Source organism: Pogona vitticeps, chromosome 1, assembly GCF_051106095.1.
Source record: "Pogona vitticeps strain Pit_001003342236 chromosome 1, PviZW2.1, whole genome shotgun sequence".
Classification (NCBI taxonomy): domain Eukaryota; kingdom Metazoa; phylum Chordata; class Lepidosauria; order Squamata; family Agamidae; genus Pogona; species Pogona vitticeps.
The window spans coordinates 252,188,154-252,200,933 of NC_135783.1; the positions used below are offsets into that span (position 1 = coordinate 252,188,154).

At 47.1% G+C, this 12,780-nt stretch overlaps 1 protein-coding gene across 7 annotated transcripts in view; it reads left to right on the forward strand.

Annotated features, from left to right (window-relative positions):
* Window positions 1–12,780, forward strand: part of LRRC56 (leucine rich repeat containing 56) — a 66,402-nt gene that overhangs the window by 35,112 nt on the left and 18,510 nt on the right. For 6 of the 7 annotated variants that reach the window (XM_020784189.3, XM_020784186.3, XM_020784187.3 and 3 more), the window contains 3 exons: window positions 479–575; window positions 968–1,165; window positions 12,321–12,498. In XM_020784189.3, coding sequence (XP_020639848.3) covers window positions 479–575; window positions 968–1,165; window positions 12,321–12,498 — 473 coding nt within the window. The remainder of the gene's footprint in view (window positions 1–478; window positions 576–967; window positions 1,166–12,320; window positions 12,499–12,780) is intronic. The other variant, XM_078383649.1, reaches the window with a different exon arrangement.

Below are 12,780 nucleotides of genomic sequence, written 5' to 3' on the forward strand. Positions count from 1 at the left end.
ACTTACTGCCTAAGGCTCAATAAAATAAATACATCAATGCATGTTCCAACCACCTAGATAGGGTGCTTCCATATTTTCTTTCAAGCTGCCTTCTGTGCTGTTAATGATTTTCAAAGTCTATTTCTGGTAATGTAAGTGCATTATGTAATCAACCTTTGAATCTGAGTGGGATAAACTGGAATGTGAAATCCATGTCTGCTGAAGTCAAGGTACAGTTTGTATCAAAACAGAGCCAACATCTGTGGCTTTGGGCAAACTGATGCCCCCAGAAGAAAAGAATGGTAAACCACTCTTTTTCTGCCTAGTACTGCCTACTTAGAAAATCCTGAAAAGAGTCACCATAAGTCAGAATTAACCTGATGGCACACAGTTATTATTATATGAAACTAATTATCTATATGGATTCCTGAGTACAGGTTGCTGTGATGAGCAGTGAGTGCAAATGACCCTTTAAGTTTCAACTTTAAGTTTTCCTTAGGGACCTCGGAACAGCACTATCTAGTCTTCAGGTCCTGTGGATGGCTCGTTGTAGGCTTCCAGATTTAGATGGGATTGCTTCCTGTTGTTCTTTGAAGGTAGGACAATTGAGGATTTGACATGTTCCTTTAGTTCACATGTTTATGTAATATTCGGCTTGTTTGTGTTGTTCTTATTAGCCCATTGAAGGGATCTGTGTACTGAGTTGATTCTGTAAATGTATATGTAGTTACTTAAATGTTAGATCTTTTGAAATATTGATGCCAGTGTCTGGTTCAGAAAATATTGCCATGCATTGTACCGTTACTGTAGTTTGCCATGTGATGGGCTTGTGAGTTTGGGCGTTTGAGAATTCAAAACAGTTTGGTGTCTAAAAATAAAACACCATACCATACAGAAAAACTTGGATGCTTTCAATTGAGTTTCTTCATTTAGAATATTATGCTTAAATTTTATAAAACTGTTAAGGTTGTTTTGATTTCCCTCCTAGGAACTCTACATAGCCTACAACAATATTGCTGACCTGAGCGAACTAAGCCTCCTGGAGCATCTGGAGATTCTAGACCTAGAAGGAAACAATATTGAGGACCTTAATCAGATTCAATATTTGGGTCTCTGTCCTAAACTAACTACTCTTACACTGGAAGGAAATCTTGTTTGCTGGAAGCCAAATCCACAATCTTCAGAGGTATGTCTGTTGTTTCAGTTTCGTTGCAGAATGTACATCTTACACATTATGTAACCATAAAAAGAAATTGCTTTGCTGGATTAGCATAGCATGTTTGCCTTTTGAAGGCTTGCCTGGGACAATTACTACTGGAGTCATGTGAATAAATGTGTGGCATGTTGTATGTGTGAGATTACTCCTGCTTTCATTCATTAAACTAATGAAATCTTCATTTCAAATACGTACTGCAAAGACTGATTGCTGACGTATGGTTGTTTGGAAGTAAATTTCATTGAAATAAGTGAAACTTTGTACTTAACTTTACATGAGGATGATTGAGAAGGAAGCAGAAAACAGCTGCCTATTTATGTATACTGAAAGAAGACTGTTTTTTGAAACACTCTGGTAGTTGTTGCTTGCACTTCAGAGCATCATTCATGCCAGCTTTTCTCAGCTGGAACCCAGTAGTTGCCTTGCACTTCACTGTAAGACACTTCTAGAACTCTCAGATGCTTCAGAGCCAGCTAACTGTGCCATGTGGGGGATCATCCTGCCAGAAAAGATGTAAACAGCCATTCTGTGTGTGTAGTAGAAGTGTGTTCCTTTGGAACGGAAGCAAGGTTGTACTGTGTTACACGTCTGGTTATGAAATAGTTTGTATAGTCAATGATAGACTGTGAGTGAACAAATAGACGTATAATCTTGACACAGAAAATTGACTATTGATTGGAGGTTTTGCTGTTTCGGGGCTGGATGTATAATATACAAAAATACAACAAATGTTACGGTCAGCAAAGGACAGAAGGGACCCCCTCACCACTGCAGAAGTATACTGGATACCTTGCAGTTGTGGGCAGGTATATATTGGAACCACAAAATGAAGCATCCACACCAGAATCAAAGAACATGAAAGACACTGCAGACTAAAAGAACCAGAAAAATCGGCAGTAGCTGAACATGCCCTGAAACAAGCAGGACATGAAATTCTATTTAAAAATACTGAAATACTGGATAACACCAGCAATCATTAGACTACACAGGGAAGCCTTTGAAATCCACAGACACCAGCAGAACTTCAACAAAAAAGATGAAAGTTTGAAACTCAACAAAACTTGGCTCTCAGCATTGAAAAATACAGCGTGCAAAAGGTCAACGAACTCTACCCAGCCACAAGGTGATTACTACATACAAAAGACCAGCTAACGACACCTATCAATCACAGTGACAGATAATCTCTCCTCCTTTTCACAACAGTACACCCACAACAAAAACACACTGATCACCATAATCACCCATCTCCTGAAAAGGGCAAAAGCGGATCTCACAGCCATAAATACTCAACTCCCAAACAAACTGCACCAGAGCACAGAGTGCTGTCCTCTGAAGATGCCGGCCACAGAGACTGACGAAACGTTAGGAAGATCAACCTTCAGAACACAGCCAAAGAGCCCGAAAAACCCACAACAACCAATGTATAAATACTTAACTGAAAACTCCCTATACCCAACTGAACAGAAAGGGAACTTTAAAAAGTCAAGAGGCACAAAAGATCAGCTGCTTATTGATGAAATGATTCTTAAAAATGCAAAAAGATGAAAAACAAACCTTAACATGGCCTGGATAGACTATAAAAAGGCATTTGACTCATTGCCACACAGCTGGATTAACACATGCCTAAAAATGTTTGGGATTAGTAAAAACATTCAGAAGTTCCTAAAGAAAAACATGGAAAATGGAAAACCATCTTAATGGCCCATGGTGAAGAAATTGGGGAAGTTAGCATCAAAAGAGGAATGTTTCAGGGGGATTCTTTGTCACCACTGCTGTTTAACATCTCACTAATCCCGTATCAATAATTTTATATAAAACTGGATTGGGCTACTATATTTCACAACAAGCTGAAAAAAATCAATACATGGATGACCTAAAACTATATGCAAAAAGTTCCACAGAGATAGAATCACTGCTAAACAAAGAGCTACAAAAAAAGGCAATATTAGGAACAGCATACGTACTGCATTGATATTTAACAGAAACTTAGGTTTTTTTTGTTAAAACTTGTATCTGTTATATAATACCAGTCAATGTCTTTATAATTTTGACTGTGCTTGGAGTTTTTAAATGGTGGTGGTGGTGGTGGTGGTGGTGGTCGTGATGGTGATGCATTAAAACAAAATATATTATTTCAAGTAAATTCATAGCTGTCTACAGTAGGCTATCTGCTGAGTTTGCTGAGTAATTTTAATTTCTAGATGAGCTCATTTCTGTGGCAGTCAACAACTGGCAGTCTGTCACAATTATTGCAGGAGCACTGTGTGTATGTATAATAGGAAGATATTCCTCTTAGCCAGGATGATAGACTGGAAACCACATGCTACAGGAGCAGGTGATTTTGTCTGCTGTGCTCTCTCCCCCCCCCGCCCCATTAGATATCATTTTCACTGCTCCTTCTATATTTGTTAGTATGCAACGTATGCATAAGTAACAATGCAAAGAAATAGAGGAAGATAACAGAAAAGGAAAGACCAGAGATCTGTTCAGGAACATTGGAGATATTAGAGGAACATTTTGCGCAAAGATGAACATGATAAAAGACAAAAATGGGAGGGACCTAACAGAAGCAGAAGACGTCAAGAAGAGGTGGCAAGAATACACAGAGGAATTATATCGGAAAGATTTGGATATCCCGGACAACCCAGAGAGTGTGGTTGCTGACCTTGAGCCAGACATCCTGGAGAGCGAAGTCAAGTGGGCCTTAGAAAGCCTGGCTAACAACAAGGCCAGTGGAGGTGATGGCATTCCAGTTGAACTATTTAAAATCTTGAAAGATGATGTTGTTAAGGTGCTACATTCAATATGCCAGCAAGTTTGGAAAACTCAACAGTGGCCAGAGGATTGGAAAAGATCAGTCTACATCCCAATCCCAAAGAAAGGCAGTGCCAAAGAATGCTCCAACTACCGTACAATTGCACTCATTTCACACGCTAGCAAGGTCATGCTCAAAATCCTGCAAGGTAGGCTTCAGCAGTATGTGGACCGAGAACTCCCAGAAGTACAAGCTGGATTCCGAAGAGGCAGAGGAACTCGAGACCAAATTGCTAACTTGCGCTGGATTATGGAGAAAGCCAGAGAGTTCCAGAAAAATATCTACTTCTGCTTCATTGACTATGCGAAAGCCTTTGACTGTGTGGACCACAGCAAACTATGGCAAGTTCTTAAAGAAATGGGAGTGCCTGACCACTTTATCTGTCTCCTGAGAAACCTATATGTGGGACAGGAAGCAACAGTTAGAACTGGTCATGGAACAACTGAGTGGTTCAAAATTGGGAAAGGAGTACGGCAAGGCTGTATATTGTCCCCCAGCTTATTTAACTTATATGCAGAATACATCATGCGGAAGGCTAGACTGGAAGAAACCCAAGCCGGAATTAAGATTGCCGGAAGAAATATCAACAACCTCCGATATGCAGATAATACCACTCTGATGGCAGAAAGTGAGGAGGAATTAAAGAACCTTGTAATGAGAGTGAAAGAGGAGAGTGCAAAAAACGGTCTGAAACTCAACATCAAAAAAACTAAGATCATGGCCACTGGTCCCATCACCTCCTGGGAAATAGAAGGGGAAGATATGGAGGCTGTGACAAATTTTATCTTCCTGGGCTCCATGATCACTGCAGATGGAGACAGCAGCCCTGAAATTAAAAGACGCCTTCTTCTTGGGAGGAAAGCGATGACAAATCTTGACAGCATCTTGAAAAGCAGAGACATCACCTTGCCAACAAAAGTCCGAATAGTCAAAGCTATGGTTTTTCCTGTTGTGATGTATGGAAGTGAGAGCTGGACCATAAAGAAAGCAGACCGCCGAAGAATTGATGCCTTTGAATTGTGGTGCTGGAGGAGGCTCTTGAGAATCCCCTGGACTGCAAGGAGAACAAACCTATCAGTTCTAAAGGAAATCAACCCTGAGTGCTCACTGGAAGGACAGATCCTGAAGCTGAGGCTCCAGTACTTTGGCCATCTCATGAGAAGAAAAGAGTCCTTGGAAAAAACCTTGATGTTAGGAAGGTGTGATGGCAAGAGGAGAAGGGGACGACCGAGGATGAGATGGCTGGACAGTGTCTGCGAAGCAACCAACATGAACCTGACACAACTCCGGGAGGCAGTAGAAGACAGGAGGGCCTGGCGTGCTCTGGTCCATGGGGTCACGAAGAGTTGGACACGACTAAACGACTAAACACGCATGCAACGTAGTATCAGGAAATTAATTAGTTTATTGAATACCCAAACTTTTGCCCTGCTGAGGGATTCAAACTAATGTACAAATAATAAAAAGCAGAGATGTTCCAATTAAAGAACTTAAAAACAACTTTAAAAGCACATTTAAAAGGGTAAAAAGACAACTCCCCTCCCCCTTAAAATCATTTCTTTAGTAACAGCTTGCGTGTTATAAGTCTGCCTGAGAAGTAAGGCCTTTGCCTGCTAGCAGAAGGACAGAAGAGAGAGGACCAACTTGATCTCTTGTGGGAGGGAGTTCCACAGCCTGGGAGCAGCAACTTTAAAAAAGGAATTCTTGCATTTCAAAAACACCCGACATTTGTATACATGACTTACACTCTACATTTTATACTAAACATACTACTCTATGCTTTAAATTTCCTTAACCTTTTGAAATATATGCTCTGCTCATGAATTCCATCTTATTCTTAGTCCACATTTTTACTCTTTTAACATCTGCTTTCCTTTTTACAAGTGTTTTTACAGCATTATTTCTGCATTGGGAGCTTCTACTTAAAAAGGTTGTGGGAGAGTTATGGATCAAGAGATTTCATGTTTTAAAGATCTTAAAACTTGGGGTAGCTGGTGTGGAGAGAGAGATAAGGTCTTTCAAATAGCCTGGACTCAAAAATTATTTAGGGCTTTACAGGTTAAAATCAGCACTTTGAATTGTTCCTAGAAATATACCAGTAGCCAGGGAAGCTGTTATAACTTATAGTTTCTGTTCGCCTTGTAGCCAGCTCTGGTCAGGAATCTAGCAACGATGTCCTGGACTTGCTGAAGTTTTTGAAAATTTTCTAGGCAGCCCCACATAGAACATGCTACAGTAGCCCAAATGAGATGTAGCCAAAGTTGCTAAGGGTGCAGTCAGGTGGCCCTTTATCTTGCATTTCGAATTCCTTTTGGCACAGTCAGGTTCAGTTTATTTTCCAGTGACTACACAGCATACTGGTAATTACAAGCCATCCTGACCCTTTTCTATGGCTATCCACACCTTTTTGGGTCACTAGCAGAGGCTGCTGTATTTTTTTTTAAGCATGGATAAGATTACTATTGAACCAAAACAACACAGGCAAGTGTTTCCTCCACAATGCAGTGAGTACTATGTCACTTGGGTGGCAAGCTAATGAACTGATGTGTCATTGATCAGTAAATGGGGGGGGGGATCCAGCTTTCCCCGCCTCCTCCCAAGGGGGTGGCAGAATAGAATAGGGAGTATGAATGACCCTTTCTCTCCTTTTCTTTCCTTTTCCTTTTCAATTTAGCATTTCATTTGGGTGGCAAGCCAATGAAGTGATATGTCACATCAATAAATAATTACAAAAATCCAGCTTTCCTATACTTCCTGTTGAGGGGGAAACAGAACAAGGAGGTGGAGGGAAGGTTTATTCCCCCCCTTTCCTTTCCTTTCCTTTCCTTTCCTTTCCTTTCCTTTCCTTTCCTTTCCTTTCCTTTCCTTTCCTTTCCTTTCCTTTCCTTTCCTTTCCTTTCCTTTCCTTTCCTTTCCTTTCCTTTCCTTCTTTAAATTGAGTGCTGTTGCACTTTGGTGGCAAGCCAATGAAGTGATATGTTACCTATCAGTAAATGGGGGGGGGGGAATCCAGCTTTTCCCTGCTCTCTGAGGAAGAGGAGATAGGAAAGGATGTGGAGGCCTGGAGGCTGGTAGGGCTGCTTTAAGGTGCAGTTTGGTTTCCTGTCCCAAAATCATCCAACCGGTCTAAGTATCAGGCCATGCTTTCTAGCTACCCTATTTAGCCTAAGCCAGTCCATCACTGTCTAGTCTTGCGCCAAGTTCTACATGCAGAGATAATGACTGCATTTGTCCACAGCTCTGACAACCTAAAGACCGTGAAGTACTTTTCTTTTAGCAGTAAAGGAATCTTAGCCCTCCATATCCCTCTGGACTTCCCATCTGGCTCTAGCATCTGATCTCAAAGTGGGTGCCTCATTATGCTCAGTTCTTCTAAACAGACTGAGTCATAAGTAAAGAACTCTGAACCATTCTAGTATGAACAGTAAAAACTTTGCAGGCACTCCACTCCACCCACTTTTTTAATATTTTCCCAGCTGCTTATGGTGTCCTGGCTCAAGCACAGGAGTCACTAGGTCAGGTACATACATAAAGGAGGAGGAAGAGAAGACTGGCTAATTTTCTCCTGCTGTTCACACTGGGAAGAAGGTGGCCTGACTGTGTCTCAGGTCAGAAACAGACATTAGAAACAGTTCATACATAGAGTTGAAGGCAGAGGGGTCCTCATGGTAGGCTTTCTGGGTTTCTGAGATCAGACTTCAGAGGAGTTGCGTGATTAAATCCTGAAGACCAGTCACAAAAGAAAGCAACCTAGTCTTCATAATCCCAGGTGTGAGATTCAGATGCTCACATTGGTTTTCCACTCATGGGCTATAGTATCTGCTTCTTCCCCCAATGTGCACTGGAATGGACTAGTAGAAAGAAAGAGTTTGACTGTTGGCATATTTGTTTAGTATGCAAGAAGATGTCTCCTAAAGAAGTCAGTAAGAGGAAGTTGTAGGAATCCAAATTAAGGGTGGAGGGATCTGAAGCCTGAAATATCTACTTTGATTATTATTACTATTGTTACCATATTTTTTGCTCCATAAGACGCACCTGACGTTAAGATGCACATAATTTTTAGAGGAGGAAAACAGGGAAAATATATTCTCAACCAAATACAGTGGTGCCCCGTATAGCGACGTTAATCCGTTCCGGATTAACCATCGCTATGAGAAAACATCGCTATACGGATAGGAAAATGCCATTGGAACGCATTAAACATTGTTTAATGCGTTCCAATGGCTTCTACACTCACCGTAAAGCGATGTTTCCTCATAATGGCAGCCATTTTTGTGCCCTCGGTAAGCGAGGGCAGGGCGCGAAAATGGCTGCGGCCACCGATCAGCTGGCCGCTGGCCGAAAATGGGGCCAGCGCTAGGGCAGGAGGGCGGGGGAAGGCTCCCACGCCCTCCTCCCCAGCTCACCCCTGCTTCTTCAGCCGGCTGACCAGCATGCGATCGGCCAGGAGGGGAAAAGAAGCCTCCTTTCCCCTCCTGCCGAGCGCGCAGGGGCGTCTGTGCCAGCGATCGGCCAGGAGGGGAAAGGAAACCTCCTTTCCCCTCCTGCCGAGCGCGCAGGGGCTTCTCTGGCCGGCGATCGGCCAGGAGGGGAAAGGAAGGGTCCTTTCCCCTCCTGCCGAACGCCCTTCTGGCCGGCGATCACGATCAGCCAGGAGGGGAAAAGAAGCCTCCTTTCCCCTCCTGCCGAGCGCGCAGGGGCTTCTCTGGGCAGCGATCGGCCAGGAGGGGAAAGGAAGGGTCCTTTCCCCTCCTGCCGAACGCCCTTCTGGCCGGCAATCGCGATCAGCCAGGAGGGGAAAAGAAGCCTCCTTTCCCCTCCTGCCGAGCGCGCAGGGGCTTCTCTGGCCGGCGATCAGCCAGGAGGGGAAAGGAAGGGTCCTTTCCCCTCCTGCCGAACGCCCTTCTGGCCGGCGATCGCGATCACCCAGGAGGGGAAAAGAAGCCTCCTTTCCCCTCCTGCCGAGCGCGCAGGGGCGTCTGTGCCAGCGATCGGCCAGGAGGGGAAAGGAAGGGTCCTTTCCCCTCCTGCCGAACGCCCATCTGGCCGGCGATCGCAATCAGCCAGGAGGGAAAAAGAAGCCTCCTTTCCCCTCCTGCCGAGCGCGCAGGGGCTTCTCTGGCCGGCGATCGGCCAGGAGGAGAAAGGAAGGCTCCTTTCCCCTCCTGCCGAACGCCCGCCGACTTTCCCCCCCCAGCTGACTGGCGGGAGATTCGGAAGAAGCCCCTCCTGTCAGCTGGGGGAAATGGAGCCTATGGGGAAAAATCGCAAAGCGATTTTTCCCCATAGGAAACAACGTTATGCGATCGCAAAATCTTCTTCGTTAAGTGAATTCCTCGTTAAACGGGGCACCCGTTAAGCGAGGCACCACTGTAGTTAATAAAATATTTAATAAACTATAACAGAATAACATTTGAACCATGTAAAGTGAACAGCAGTCAACAGTGGCATTAAGAACCATTACCACTGTCATTAACAAATGGATAGACTTAAAGCTTTGTGTACTCTAGTTTATGTACCATAAATTTGTGTACCATAAATTTAATTCAAGTACATATAGACCATTATCAGCCAGCGATAAGACGTACAGTGGTGCCTCGCTTAACGAGTGCCCCGTATAACGAAAAAATCGCATAACGATGGCTTCGTTGCCATCGCTTTTGCGATCGCACAACGATCTTGCCTATGGGGAAAAATCGCTTTGCGATTTTTCCCCATAGGCACCATTTTCCCCCAGCTGAGCGGCGGGAGCTTTGAAGCCCCGCTGCTCAGCTGGGGGAAAATGTCGGCAGTGGGCTGTGGCCTCGGAAGGACCCCGAAGCCACCGTCCCCTGCCGACAATTCCCTTCCGAGCTCCGGGGACAGGCTGGGGGGTGGACCGGGGAGCTTGAAGCCTCTCCGCGCCGCCTACCCCCGCTGTTCCCGGACTTCTGGAAGTCCGGGAACAGCCTGGGTAAGCAGCGCGGAGAGGCTTCAAGCTTCCCGATCCACCCTCCAGCCTGTCCCCGCCGCTTAAAGCCTCCTTGCGCCGCCTACCCAGCCCGTTCTCGGACACCTAGGTGTCCGAGAACGGGCTGGGTAGGCGGCGGGGAAGGCTACCGGCATCGGGGACAGGCTGGGGGGTGCACCGGGGAGCTTGAAGCCTCTCCGCGCCGCCTACCCCCGCCGTTCCCGGACTTCTGGAAGTCCGGGAACGGCGGGGGTAAGCAGCGCGGGAAGGCTTCAAGCTTCCCGATCCACCCTCCAGCCTGTCCCCGCCGCTTAAAGCCTCCTTGCGCCGCCTACCCAGCCCGTTCTCGGACACCTAGGTGTCCGAGGACGGGCTGGGTAGGCGGCGGGGAAGGCTACCGGCATCGGGGACAGGCTGGGGGGTGCACCGGGGGGCTTGAAGCCTCTCCGCGCCGCCTACCCCCGCCGTTCCCGGACTTCTGGAAGTCCGGGAACGGCGGGGGTAAGCAGCGCGGGAAGGCTTCAAGCTTCCCGATCCACCCTCCAGCCTGTCCCCGCCGCTTAAAGCCTCCTCGTTCCCGGTGGGGGTAGGCGGCGCGGAGAGGCTTCAAGCTCCCCGGTGCACCCCCCAGCCTGTCCCCGATGCCGGTAGCCTTCCCCGCCGCCTACCCAGCCCGTTCTCGGACACCTAGGTGTCCGAGAACGGGCTGGGTAGGCGGCGCAAGGAGGCTTTAAGCGACGGGGACAGGCTGGAGGGTGGATCGGGAAGCTTGAAGCCTTCCCGCGCTGCTTACCCCCGCCGTTCCCGGACTTCCAGAAGTCCGGGAACGGCGGGGGTAGGCGGCGCGGAGAGGCTTCAAGCTCCCCGGTGCACCCCCCAGCCTGTCCCCGATGCCGGTAGCCTTCCCCGCCGCCTACCCAGCCCGTCCTCGGACACCTAGGTGTCCGAGAACGGGCTGGGTAGGCGGCGCAAGGAGGCTTTAAGCGACGGGGACAGGCTGGAGGGTGGATCGGGAAGCTTGAAGCCTTCCCGCGCTGCTTACCCCCGCCGTTCCCGGACTTCCAGAAGTCCGGGAACGGCGGGGGTAGGCGGCGCGGAGAGGCTTCAAGCTCCCCGGTGCACCCCCCAGCCTGTCCCCGATGCCGGTAGCCTTCCCCGCCGCCTACCCAGCCCGTTCTCGGACACCTAGGTGTCCGAGAACGGGCTGGATAGGCGGCGCAAGGAGGCTTTAAGCGGCGGGGACAGGCTGGAGGGTGGATCGGGAAGCTTGAAGCCTTCCCGCGCTGCTTACCCCCGCCGTTCCCGGACTTCCAGAAGTCCGGGAACGGCGGGGGTAGGCGGCGCGGAGAGGCTTCAAGCTCCCCGGTGCACCCCCCAGCCTGTCCCCGATGCCGGTAGCCTTCCCCGCCGCCTACCCAGCCCGTTCTCGGACACCTAGGTGTCCGAGAACGGGCTGGGTAGGCGGCGCAAGGAGGCTTTAAGCGGCGGGGACAGGCTGGAGGGTGGATCGGGAAGCTTGAAGCCTCCCAGCGCTGCTTACCCAGGTCGTTCCCGGACTTCCAGAAGTCCGGGAACGACCTGGGTAGGCGGCACGGAGAGGCTTCAAGCTCCCCGATCCACCCCCCAGCCTGTCCCCGCCGCTTAAAGGGTAACCGCAGCGGCTACCCCAGCCATGGCCGGACTCTAGGGAGTCCAGCCATGGCTGAGGTAGCCACCATGGGTCAGATCCAAGCCGCGGGGGGAGGGAAAAAACCGGATAATCCGTTCCAGTTGGAACGGATTAACCGGTTTTCAATGCATTTCTATGGGAAATGGTGCTTCCCATAACGATGTTTTCACATAACGTTTTTTTTTCTGGAACCAATTAACATCGTTATGCGAGGCACCACTGTATACCACTCTTCCTATATTTTACATTTCCTTTCATCCACCTCCTCCCCATGCTGACAACAGATCTGAAGTGGGGTTTCAAGGCACCTCCATGCTGGGAACCTCCCTTCCGCTGCCACTTCCGGTTCCGCCACGTGGCATGCCGCCTGCTCTTTTTGGTGTTTTGTTTTGTTTTGTTTTAGTTTGGGCATGCGAGCCCAAAAAGGTTCACCACTGGTGGCCTAAATTGTAGTTTTAGGCTGAGTTAAATAATTTTTACCAAAATTGTGTTTGGTTCTGTAATTTTGTGCAAGCATGAGTCTTAACTGCGTAGAAGAATAAGACAACTGAAACACTTTGTTTTACTTTAGTTTACTACTTCTAACACTGGTATGTCTAAGTGTTTCATACCTATTTATCAGACTTTTTTAGCATTAAAACATCTTTAAAATGGCTATGCTGAAGTATTTTCTGCTTTGGGACATTTCCAGGTCCCTGACTACAACTACAGAGCTGAAGTGAAAAAACTGATCCCTCATTTAAAATGTCTGGATGACATACCAGCACACAAAACAGCACTTCCTTTCCCACACAAGATGAACAAGGACTGGTTCATTGTCAAAGAATCAATCAAAGAAGGAGGTTTACTGGAAGAGACTTCCATTTCAGGTATGATAGATGATTTTCTGAAGCATATTTTTCTCGTGATAAGGTTTACAGCGGTAGAGTATATTCCTTATAGCACATACACAGGCTTTTACATACACCTGAGGCAGGTCTGTTGTTTTAAAAAAAGACCAATTACAATATTTTTTCTGTATATAAGACAACCTGATGCATAAGATGACACCCACTTTTCCAACCCCAAGTAAGGAAATTTAATCGCTGCTTTCCCCCTCCACTTCTTAAGTCCCGCAAGAGCAGGATCAAAGGGCTGTGGGAGTGGAAGAG